The 10,607-nt window shown below is 51.3% G+C and overlaps 3 protein-coding genes across 3 annotated transcripts; 2 read left to right on the forward strand and 1 right to left on the reverse strand.

Moving 5' to 3' along the window:
* Positions 1–112: 112 nt before the first annotated feature.
* ENH_00053950 (KH domain-containing protein, putative) lies at positions 113–1,431 on the reverse strand (the record flags this gene model as incomplete). Its single annotated transcript, XM_013583734.1, has 3 exons — positions 113–325; positions 824–954; positions 1,172–1,431. Coding segments are annotated over 3 exons (604 nt in total), but the record flags the coding sequence as incomplete, so codon positions are not given.
* Positions 1,432–1,918: 487 nt separating this feature from the next.
* On the forward strand, positions 1,919–2,530 carry ENH_00053960 (hypothetical protein, conserved; the record flags this gene model as incomplete). The annotated part of the gene is given in 2 exon segments (XM_013583735.1): positions 1,919–2,023; positions 2,027–2,530. Coding segments are annotated over 2 exon segments (609 nt in total).
* A 5,709-nt stretch (positions 2,531–8,239) lies between these two features.
* Positions 8,240–9,357, forward strand: ENH_00053970 (myosin heavy chain, putative; the record flags this gene model as incomplete). Its single annotated transcript, XM_013583736.1, has 3 exons — positions 8,240–8,914; positions 9,048–9,075; positions 9,239–9,357. The coding sequence occupies 3 exons, from the start codon at positions 8,240–8,242 to the stop codon at positions 9,355–9,357; spliced, it is 822 nt and encodes a 273-aa protein (XP_013439190.1).
* Positions 9,358–10,607: the final 1,250 nt, after the last annotated feature.

A 10,607-nucleotide genomic window follows, 5' to 3' on the forward strand; every position in this document is an offset into this window, starting at 1 on the left:
GTAACCCCCAAAACCCCCCAAACCCTCCAAAAAAAGCCCCAAACCCCCCACCCCCCTGCATGCAAGCCCGCATGCATGCATGCATGCATGCATGCATGCATTAGAGCTTAACCTGCCTCAATGATGGTGAGATCGTCTCTGCGTTCCGCGTCCGGAGGCAGCTGCACAGGCCCCACTCGCTGCTGCATTACAAAGCCCACGTAGAGTTTGGCCCGCTCGAGGGTCTGCGGACTTCCCCGCATTTCCAAGACTGTGCGGCCGCCCCGCTCTTCAATGTTCAACTCAGCCCCGCACACGTGACTCAACTTCCGCTTCGTCCGCCCGCCTGCAAAACCCTAAACCCTAAACCCTAAACCCTAAACCCTAAACCCTAAACCCTAGCCCTGGCGCTGGCGCTGGAGCTGGCCTCGACACGAAGCCCGAAGACGAAATCCGAAACTCCAAACCCTAAACCCTAAACCCTAGAGGCCCAGCCCTAAACCTTAAAACTGACGCTAACCGAAACCCTAAACCCTAAACCCTAAACCCTAAATCCGAGGCCCGGAGCCCGAAACCCTAAACCCTCAATCCGGAGTGCTTGACAGGGAACACTGGGTACGGGACTGAGGGCGAGTCAGAGACGGATGCGCAAAACACAAAACCCTAAACCCTAAACCCTAAACCCTAAACCCTCCATTGGGACAAGAAGGAGACCAAGGCGGAAAGGAGACAGAGGAGACGGATGCGCAAAACCCTAAACCCTAAACCCTAAACCCTAGCCCAGAGACAGAAGAACTTGGCCAAAAAGGAATAAAAGAAGAAAAGAAATGAAACAAAAACCCACCTGCTCCCAAAATGAAAGAAGCATCATCATCTTCTATTTCCATCACATGAGTTACTCTCTCGTCTCCGTAATAAGCCCTCCCGTTGTACTTCCCCCGCCCTCCGCTGCGGCTGCGGCTCCTGCTGCCGCGGCTGCAGCACAGCAGCAGCAGCAGCAGCAGCAGCAGCAGCAGCAGCGGCAGCAGCAGCAGCAGCAGCGGCAGCAGCAGCGGCAGAGCGGCGCAGCGTATGACGCGGGAGAAACAGAAAGCTGAATGGAAACAGTAAGCTCTGCGGCCTAACAAAACCACAACCCTAAACCCTAAACCCTAAACCCTAAACCCTAAACCCTAAACCCTCAGGAACTCACGAAGAGCGGCTGCGGCGTTCAGCCCGCTGAAGACTTCTGCTGCGGCGGCTGCCTGAATGGGAGCGGCGGTCTGCGGGGCTGCGGTCAGCTGAGGGGCCCCTGGAGGGGCCCCTGGAGGGGCCCCTGGAGGGCCCCCTGGAGGGGCCCCTGGAGGCCCCCCGGGGGCCCCCCTCTCCGTCCTGAGACATTCCGCGCCCCCTCGAAAGAGAGCGCTGGTCCTCTGGCCTGTCTGGCCCTTCGTCTCTGCCTTGGGCGTTCATCTTGGCCGCAGCAGCAGCAGCAGCAGCAGCAGCAGCAGCAGCAGCAGCAGCAGCGGGGGCAGCGAGCGCGCAGCGGCTGAAGACCTGCAGTCCCGCACATACGCAGGGCACACCCAGCGCAGCCTAAAGAGAGGAAGTGGGGGGCCCCCGGGGGCCCCTAAACCCCAAACCAATAAACACCAACCCCCCCCTTTTCCCCACAAGGGGGGGGGGCCCCACAGCTGGGGCCCCGGGGGTCTTTTGCTGCTGCGCTGCAGCGCGAAACTGCTGCTGCAGCGCACGCAGCGTCGCTGCGGCCCTGCTGCTGCTGCAGCAGCAGCGGGAACGGGCGGCGCGCTGCTGCTGCAGCAGCAGCGGCCGCAGCAGCAGCAGCAGCAGCCGGGAAGCAGGCCCGCGGGGAAGGGATGCACGAAATCCCGTGCAAAGTTCACGAAATGGAAAAGAGAGAAAAGAGAAATGAGACAAAGAGAGAAAAGAAGACCGCCCGATGCTGCACCAGCCGACGGCCCCATGCACAAGCCCACCTCTCGCTGCGGCGAAGAGCCTGGAGGTCAAAAAGATCTTTTTCTTCAAAAACTGGAGAAATAAAAGATAAATAAATTGCTTTTTATGCACAAGACCCAATTCCTGGCCGCGCAGCTCGCCCAGCCAGCCACACCAGAAGCCAGGCCCCGTCGCCGGGGGCGCTGCTGCTGCTTCCCCTCAGCTGCTGCTGCTGCAGCCCCTCCCGGGGCCCTCCCCCGGGCCTGTCTCTGCGCCAAAGGGCCCTTGGGGGCCCCTGGGGCCCCCGGGGGCCCTCGGGGGCCCCTCAGTTCCGCTTTCGGCGCTGCAGGGCCCCCCGCGACGCAGAGACAGCCCGGACCTCTGCTGCTGCTGCTGCAGCACGAGCTGCCCCTCACGCCCCCAGGGGCCCCCACGCTGTGGGGCCCAAAGGGGCCTCTTTTGCTGCTTTTTAAACTCTAAAAGAGGCCCGGCTTGCGAGGATTTGCTCCCGGGGGGACGGGGGCTGCAGCAGCTCAGCCCTGCTTTGTGGGGAGCTGCGACTGCAGCAAACTTTGCTGCTGCTGCTGCTGCCTCAGACTGCTTTCCCAGTAGTTAAGGCCCACACACACAAAGCAGCAACACGCAAGCCCTGCAGGGCCTGCGAAACAGAGGCCGGGGCTGCCTGTAGCTGCAGAACAAGCCAGGGGGCCCCAAGGGGCCCCCTGCTTCCAACACAGCACAGGCCCCAGGCCTCTAAGGGGTACTGGAGGGTCTAAGGGATGAATCTTTCGCTGCGTAGAACAGAAGGGAGGGGCCCCCCTTGCTCTGCTGGGTTATTAGAGCTGTTAGAGGGGGCCTCGGGGGCCCTAGCGTGGCTCTTCTGAGAGGCAAGGCAGGACAGAAGAAGCCTTTAGTGAACACAGCGCACGCCAGGGCCCTAGGCAGTCACATAAGCTTCTTGTAAACACTTAGAGGGAAGCCCCTAAAGCCCAGTTTGAGGACAGACAGGTCCAGTAGACTTAGCAGATAAGGCATTCTCCTTTCTCTGCTGTTCCCTGCTCTTGTGGGGTCACTTTGGCATTAGCGTTAGCCTCTTCCTTTTGCCACAAAGGGAGCTTTTGAAGTCTCCTAAGTCCTACCTGCTTGCGCTGCATTTAATACTAAGTAGGGCTGCGCTGAGACTCAGCGAAGTGCGCAGCACCGCTACGTTGCACTTCTTTGTGAGAAACTAACTTGAGCATTGTGCCTTTCTCTTCTGCTAAGTGTATGACTCAGGCTCTACACAAGCTTCTGAAAAAGGCGTACAAGAATCTGTACTCTGCTAACTAGAGCTGAATTGCCTTTTTTGAATTTCGATATTTGTCTTCTCGCTTAGGCTGCGAAGTGTCTCACTTCGTTGCTTCAGGCTCTAATTCCTCGAGATCTGATTCGATTGCTAACTCTGCACTCCAGAGAACGGCTCTGCATCTCTGTAAGGCAGGACTGCATGCAAAGTAGGTTGCTACTGAAAAATTTGGAGGAGCTTTCGTTGAGATGCGGGGCTGCAGCTGCCAGTATTCAGGGCTTGGAGTGGAGGCAGTTTAGTGATATGCACTACACCGAGTCACGAAAGCTGGCCTGAGGACTGAAATAACTAATCCTAAGCCACAACAAGCTAGACGCAAGCTAGAAAACATAGAAAATACAGGGCACTGAGAGTGATAAAACCCGCAACTGTTCTGGAAGAACCCGACCTCTAGCTTGCAGAGACCTTGTGCACCTCACCAGGTGCCTGAACAAAGTCCAGCACTGCTTTGTCTTTTGTTTTATCTTTCTGACTACTTTCGTTCCGTTTTTTCTGCCAAAAGGTTAGACGTAGGTTGCTGGGCTTCAGCCACTACAATTAGAGGCTGGCAAGGTAAAACTAAAGGCTTACATTGCATCTCAAATGATTTTCTGTGGATTTAACAGTGAGACACTCAGACTCAAAGTTAAATACAAGCATGCACCGGCAAAGAGCGAATGCCAGTTGCGGGCTCGGTTCAAGCCAGTAAAGCACATGGTAGCCAGATAAGTGTTGTAGATATCGATACATGCATCAACAACAGAAAGGAAATTGCTCAGCACTCTCTAATAGACAATGAGCACGCAAAGAGCCCTATACCAATATCAAAATCTTGAACAAAATACTGTACTCTACCGATTTGAAGGCACTGATCGTCCAGTTTGCTGCGGAGAAGAGCACGGATTTGGTGTAGTTGAAACACACGGAGGCAAAAACAGCCTCCAGTGAATGAACAGTTAAGGTGCTCCGTCACTCAACTAGGGCTGCACTGGACTATCGACTTGCTTTCTCTGTTTGCTGTCAAATTTTGGGGTAGCAGGGAAGAGGGAAAAGAAGCGGAACACGAGATTTTGGTGCAAATCCCAGGGGGCAATAAAGCCCATCTGACACAAGTGAAGTGGATGGGAGAATTTGCGCACTTTGCACCAAAGTTCCCACTCGCACTGGGGAAAAGTGATGCTCTCTCGCCTGCCTACCTCGGCAACTTCAAAGCAAATCTTTGACACAAATAGTCCATGCTCTGGTGAAAACCCGACACGCGATTTTCACTGCCTCGCAAGCCTTGGCAGCTGCCTTTAAATCGACTGTAGGAACACGAGAAAAAATACTGGAGGGGACGCAGCACAAAATGCTGATTGCAAAAGACTTGTGCGCACGAATGGCACCGCTCGCAAGAATGTGATAACTTGCAGGAAGGCATTCACGAGAGGGCAATTAAGGGCGATTCACAAGAACGTAATAACCTGCAGGACGGCATTCACGAGAGGGAGACTGAGGGCGATAATATCCTTTTTGAGTTTTCGGGCAGGGGAAGCTCAGCCGGACCATGGTGCTGGAGAAGTGAAGAGGCGCATCAGATGAAAGAAAGATGTAGTTGAGGCAGGAGAGTGGGACAGAATGAGCGGGATCGTGGTACTCTCGCAATGCATTCCACGGAAAGTGGCTTAATGCAGGTGCCAGACCACTCTTAGAGAGATTCAAAAGAGAACTGAAATACGTTTGAAAGATGCAAGCTCAGGCTTCGGGGGAGGAACGAATCTGCTAGGTGAAAGAAACAGTGCGGTTCTCTTCTGTGTAGATGTTCCGAGGCTCAAAACATCCCTAAGAGTCAAATACCTTGCCTCCACTCATGTGACAGCACAGATAAAGAAAAGGCAAATAAAATGAAGGAGCGTGTCCATTACTACGGACACCACGTACAGAGGAATTTTGGGGCAATGAACAGATCATTGAGCGGGGTGTGACGGTTGACGCAGGACAGGGCGTCAACTGCCTCCGCCTTGCCAAGCTTTTGCGTGCTGGCAGATAGGAATGCTGTGTGAAGGGCAGATTAGGGAAAACTGAGTTGTAGGGTGCTGTGGGGGGATGACCACAATCATATAAGTAAATATCATTGGCCCAAACTATGAAACGCTATTATGATCGTGGTGCTCTACTTGAATCTGATATAGCTCACAGCATTGCGGACTTTTAAGAAATGTGAAGCTAGCTGCGGCAATACCTTGACAATTTATCGCCCGCCGGCTGCAGTAACAATGTGGCTGGGTCAATGAAGTGCTTCCAGGTGATTTCCTTGGAAAGCTCATTCAGCACGCGATTGTTTTCCAGTAATTTTATTCACTTGGCATGCCATACCTTCGTGCTATCGGTTTTAGAAGCTTAGAAGCTAAGCGAACGCCAAATATTCTGATCGTTCCATAGCGTGCATTCGTCAAACAGGAAAAGAGGGTAGCAGGCCTAAACGGGCTTTATCTACTCCCCCGGTGGAGCAGGCGGTGCAGCAGGCAAAGGCTCCAGCTCTGCAGGTGTAGTGCACAGGCACTACAATAGGGCTTGCTGGTGGCATATAGAAGATTCCTAGCTGGTGACGTACAAGAGGTCAAAACAGGAAACGAGGACAGGACCCTCTTACTAGGATCGAAGTAAGCCAATTAGTCGGCGTTTAGCCTGTATACACTAGACATGCCTGTAACTACCCGGAGATTGGGATTGGCGATAGCGCCAGCACCGGTGCAGGCCACCTCCCCACAGGGCCTAGGAGGCAAGAACCCCGAGTGGTGGGGAATTTTCAAGAAAACAGATTTTGAAAAACTATGAATAAATGTATTTTGTGATATTCGGACTACTGCTTCACGGAAATGCGCCGAAGGTAGACGGTTATCGTAGGCCCCTACTCAAGGGGGGAGGTAGCAGCGTAGTCGCAGCAGTAGGTGCTGTGCACTACAGCAGGAGTCGCTCATGAAGGCTCACGAAACAAAGGCGATCCTATGCGCAACCCATACGCGACACGAAAGGCATGCGACGCCACAGGCGATACTGTGGATTCATATACTAACGAGGCGAGGCTGGCCAGCACAAGCACGGGTCACACATTCGGCAATGTTCAAGGCACATTTGACTATGGTCCTCCTAATGTGGATTGCCAAATCTTCACGCCGCTCCAAAGCCGGCCTATCATACAGAACCAATTGGGAGAGCTTTGCCAACGGAACCTAAACTACCATGTTTCCAGTCAGCGCGAAAATGTGCAGAAAAGCGCGCGGATTGCTCCCCTGGTTCGCCCAACTGGCTTACCAAGTTACCTTAGTTTCGGTTCCCATCGTCTCGTCGACGTAAATTCCGTTGCACTGAGGAGTGAGAGCGGAAGAAACACATTTAAGTAGATATCATCTGTACAGAGGGTGTAGTGCGCAGGCACTACAATCGGGTTCGCAGCTAGCCAGCCCGGTTAGCTAGCCGGTGATTGATGAGCGATCAGAAAACAGGACGAGCGCAGACACTACTTACTAATAACGAATTAGGGCAATTTATTGGACAGATAGCATATTTAAAATAGAAGCGTTTGTAAATTCCCTAAAATTGGGGCTGGCGCTAACGTGAGCACTGAGACGAGGTACCGCCCCAACCGCACCAAGAAAGCAGGAACTTTTAGAAGGCGACTTTCAGGAAAATGGGATCGAGAACTTCATAGATGACTGTTTAGTAATTTGGTGTGGTTTATGAAAAATGTGTCGAACGCAGTGGATTTGTCAAAAGGGCGCGCTATTCGTGGCCAGGTACTAACGTAGTAGCAGCAGAGAACGCTGCGCACTACAAAGGGTCACCTCCTTCTTTCTGGCAGTCATGCAGGCTCTTGATGGCTCCGGACGCCTTTAAAAGGTAAAAGATAGTGCCTACAGCGTGCAACTCATTGAGTGCGATTATGTCGTCCAACAATAATTCTCGTGAAAAATAGACAGTGACTTGACCTTGCTCTCTCGCTGATCTAATCGAGAAAGAAAAGCGTGCTTTCCAAGAACGTGAGAGGAGCAAAAGCTCGAACAAGAAGAAACACATGTGCAAGGCGCTGCGCAGCACTTAACAATTGATAGGTGTATGGTAGCACACGTGTTCAATGGGTTTGGAGCGTGTCAAAAGAGCGTGTCAAATCTTTCTGCAGGGCGTGTCCCCATGTGGCAGCACGTAAGAAAATTCGTGCTTAGTTGCTACTTCCGGCAGTCCCTTTGACAGAAGACAAAACTGTCGCATGCATTGCTTCTGATTGCCAGTAGCGAAGCTGCAAGCTTGATAATATCTGGAAGCCAGGGATAAAACGTCCGCAGACGCCAAATCAGCTCAATAAAATATTATGCTGTACTTGCTTTTCAGCAATCGGTTCATTTTTTAATAACTCTTTTATTTTTCGGTTGCAATTAGCCGCGCAAATCGTAGCACAAGGTGGACGCGGAAGCTCCTATTTGTTGATTGGCCGTTGCGCTCGATATTCTGTTGGAATTTCACTAAAAGTTTGCGCACGATTTGAACAAAGAGCTAAGCAGGGGTAAGGATTGCTCACAAAGCTTTTCCTTTTAGCACACTTCCAATTGTTCATAGTTCATTTGTAGTTGTATTCTAGTGGCTTACTTTACACGTGAAATTTTTAAGCTTACGAAATACAAGATTTTGAATTGGCCACCTAGTCATTTATTAATGGCAAGAAAGGACAAGGTATGCGCGCACAGAAATCGAAATACAATGTTTGGCTCTGATTTCTACTGCTTCGTGAGTTACACACAGAGCAGAGAAAGTGTTCTACTAAATAAAAGCAGCAAAACGGGGACTGACTGTTTCATGGGAAAATGCATCTGGATCGCAGCCCCAGGGATCAGCGCATGCATCTTGTGCCCAGCCCCGCCACTGGATATTTTAGTAGGAAATTTTTCAGGCAGAGCGGCTCAGCAAGGTAACCTCTAGTGATCTCGTGCATAAAGGTTCAGTAGATTTGCAGAAGCTGCTCGCAAAATGGAAGCGTTAGGGTCATCAGGAGAGGATTTACAAGGAGAAGATGGCTTTATCTCTCAAACGCAAGATGTACACGAAGAGGATAAAACAGACTTACAAAGTTTTGCTGAGACGCCGAACCCACCCGAAGTCAGACCCAATCACGTCTCGTTTATGCTTGACGAAAACAAACTTGACGCGAGGCTATCGACGTCTCCTGAGGAGTTGCTGTACGACTCCTGCGGACGCGCTACAGCCGAAGGCACTACTTCACAGGACACATTAGTTCTAGATCAGCGGGCGTTAGATGAGCGCGAAAGCTCGTTTCAACAGCTGGAACACAATGAAGGCGATAATTCACCGGGCATTCAAAATGAAGAGGCTAGCGGGCTTCAGCAAAACCTTGATACAGCACCTTTGGGGGGGTTACAGCACGCTCGAGGCCTTTCAGAGGCTATGACGCTTTTGTCTACGACCGCTCAAGAGCTGGAGGGAAGGGTGAACGTTCTTCTCTCTCAGCACGAAGAGGAGTTCTTTAGTGCATTTCGCGCGCACATGACAAAAGTACAAAAGCATGTACAGTATCTCCAAGAGTGTGCAGATGAACAGAAAAACCTGTTGGAGAGGGACTTAAAGATCAGGACGCTCCAGCAGGAACTAGAATGGTTCGTGAAAGAAGCTGTCAGGCTCGATCAGGTATCAGCCTAAATTGGCGCACGTCCTGGTCCCGATGTGGATCACACTACATGCCAGCGACTGAAGAAGTGAGATTCAAAAAGATCGCCCTTGATTATCTCCTGTCAGATGATTTTCTGCCTGCATATCCTAGAAAGCCTTCAGTTCTTGCTGCATCCTCGGTAGGTTTGCAAAAGGCTTAAAGGAGACCTTCTCAGTTGGCGAGCACGGACCGAGGCTCTAAGGGAAGATCGCGACTTCCTAGAAGAAGAGTTAAAAAAAACGAAACGAAAACTTAGAGTTGCACAGCGTCGAGAACAGTACGATGCGCGTACTTTGTTGCAGGTGAATTCACCGCTTACTTCACGGTATTCCAGGTAGCGAAGAGGGCACTCCCCGCCAGCAGTGGCATCCATTACTCGCTAATGCCTGAAGGAATTGTGGCACCTTCCACAAAAGTTTGAGACACGTATCTTGGCTACATTCTTCGCCCACTATTCTCAGGAAGATACAAAATCGAAGAATGTTGAGAACACAGCGTGTAAAACAACAACGCTTGCCCCAGTAGATGCGGAGGCAGCCTTTAGAGCAGAAAGATCTACGTCATCTTACGGTGGCACTGGCACACTGGGTGACACTTCAACGGATCAAATAGACCTACTGAGGCAAAATATAGAGGATCTTAAGAGACAAGTAGCCAATCTGACCGCCCAAAATCGTCGGCTGCAGAGCGAAGCAAAAAGGAATTCCCGAATTGGGCACGTCTTGGAACAGTCAAAAATTCAGAATTGCTACCCGTCCAGTCACTTTCAAGACTTTCCCCACCACAATACAATTGATTCTTAGTGCCGCAGGACTTTAGCTTATAGCATTTGGCCTGTCGGCTGAGCTCAAGCACCAAGTAAAATGCGATGCTGACGAGCTTGTTGTCTTATAGGTCCAGCCTGGTAGAAGCGTCTAAGTCTCTTTCACGGCGCAGGGACTTAGAAGCGTTTCTTGTTGAATGCATTAATGATGTGAAGAAAGAGAGAAAACTGCGAGGTGCTCCCTCTGTTACAGTGGGTGAGCTTCTGTGGAAATGCGTTTACACCAGTATTTCCAGTGTTATTACCTAAACTCCACGCCTATTAAGGCACATTAATGCTCCAGGAGGCACACCACAATTCCGGAGACGTCAACTATAGAAACAAGCTCTTGAACATGTGATCCAGGGGAATTCGAAAGGCTTTCGCTCGAGGAATTCTTGGCATTTGATCGGCGCAGAGTTCTCAGCGCCCTACTATCAAGTGACGATGTCCTTGTGAGCTGAACACCTGAATGCCAGAGACTGTGCTAGCCATGATACATGCAAAGCAGAGTACACTGAATGGCAATATCTGGGTAGTAGCTGCCTTTTGTCGCTTTCTGCTCAGCAAAAGCTATACAGCCTCATTTTTCCCCCCCAAGGGGCAATAGAATGAAATTTGTCTGCTCGTGCCGTACGAAACGCCTAAATGCTGGCTTGGCGGGCGTGGCCGCTTGCGGACATCAGCGGAGTAATCCCAAAAACCAAATGTTTCTGCCACAGGTCACTCTTCCTATCAATTCGTATAAGGTGGCAAGCATTGCGGTGTTGTTTCCAACAGCTGGAAAGCTATGTCTTTCAAGAGGCAATGCTGGATCTCTCTTTAGTGCCTTCTATGTTTGCGAAAACTAGACAGGCCTTCAATCTAAA

This window comes from Eimeria necatrix, genomic scaffold (assembly GCF_000499385.1).
Source record: "Eimeria necatrix Houghton genomic scaffold, Enh_scaff43, whole genome shotgun sequence".
NCBI lineage: Eukaryota > Apicomplexa > Conoidasida > Eucoccidiorida > Eimeriidae > Eimeria > Eimeria necatrix.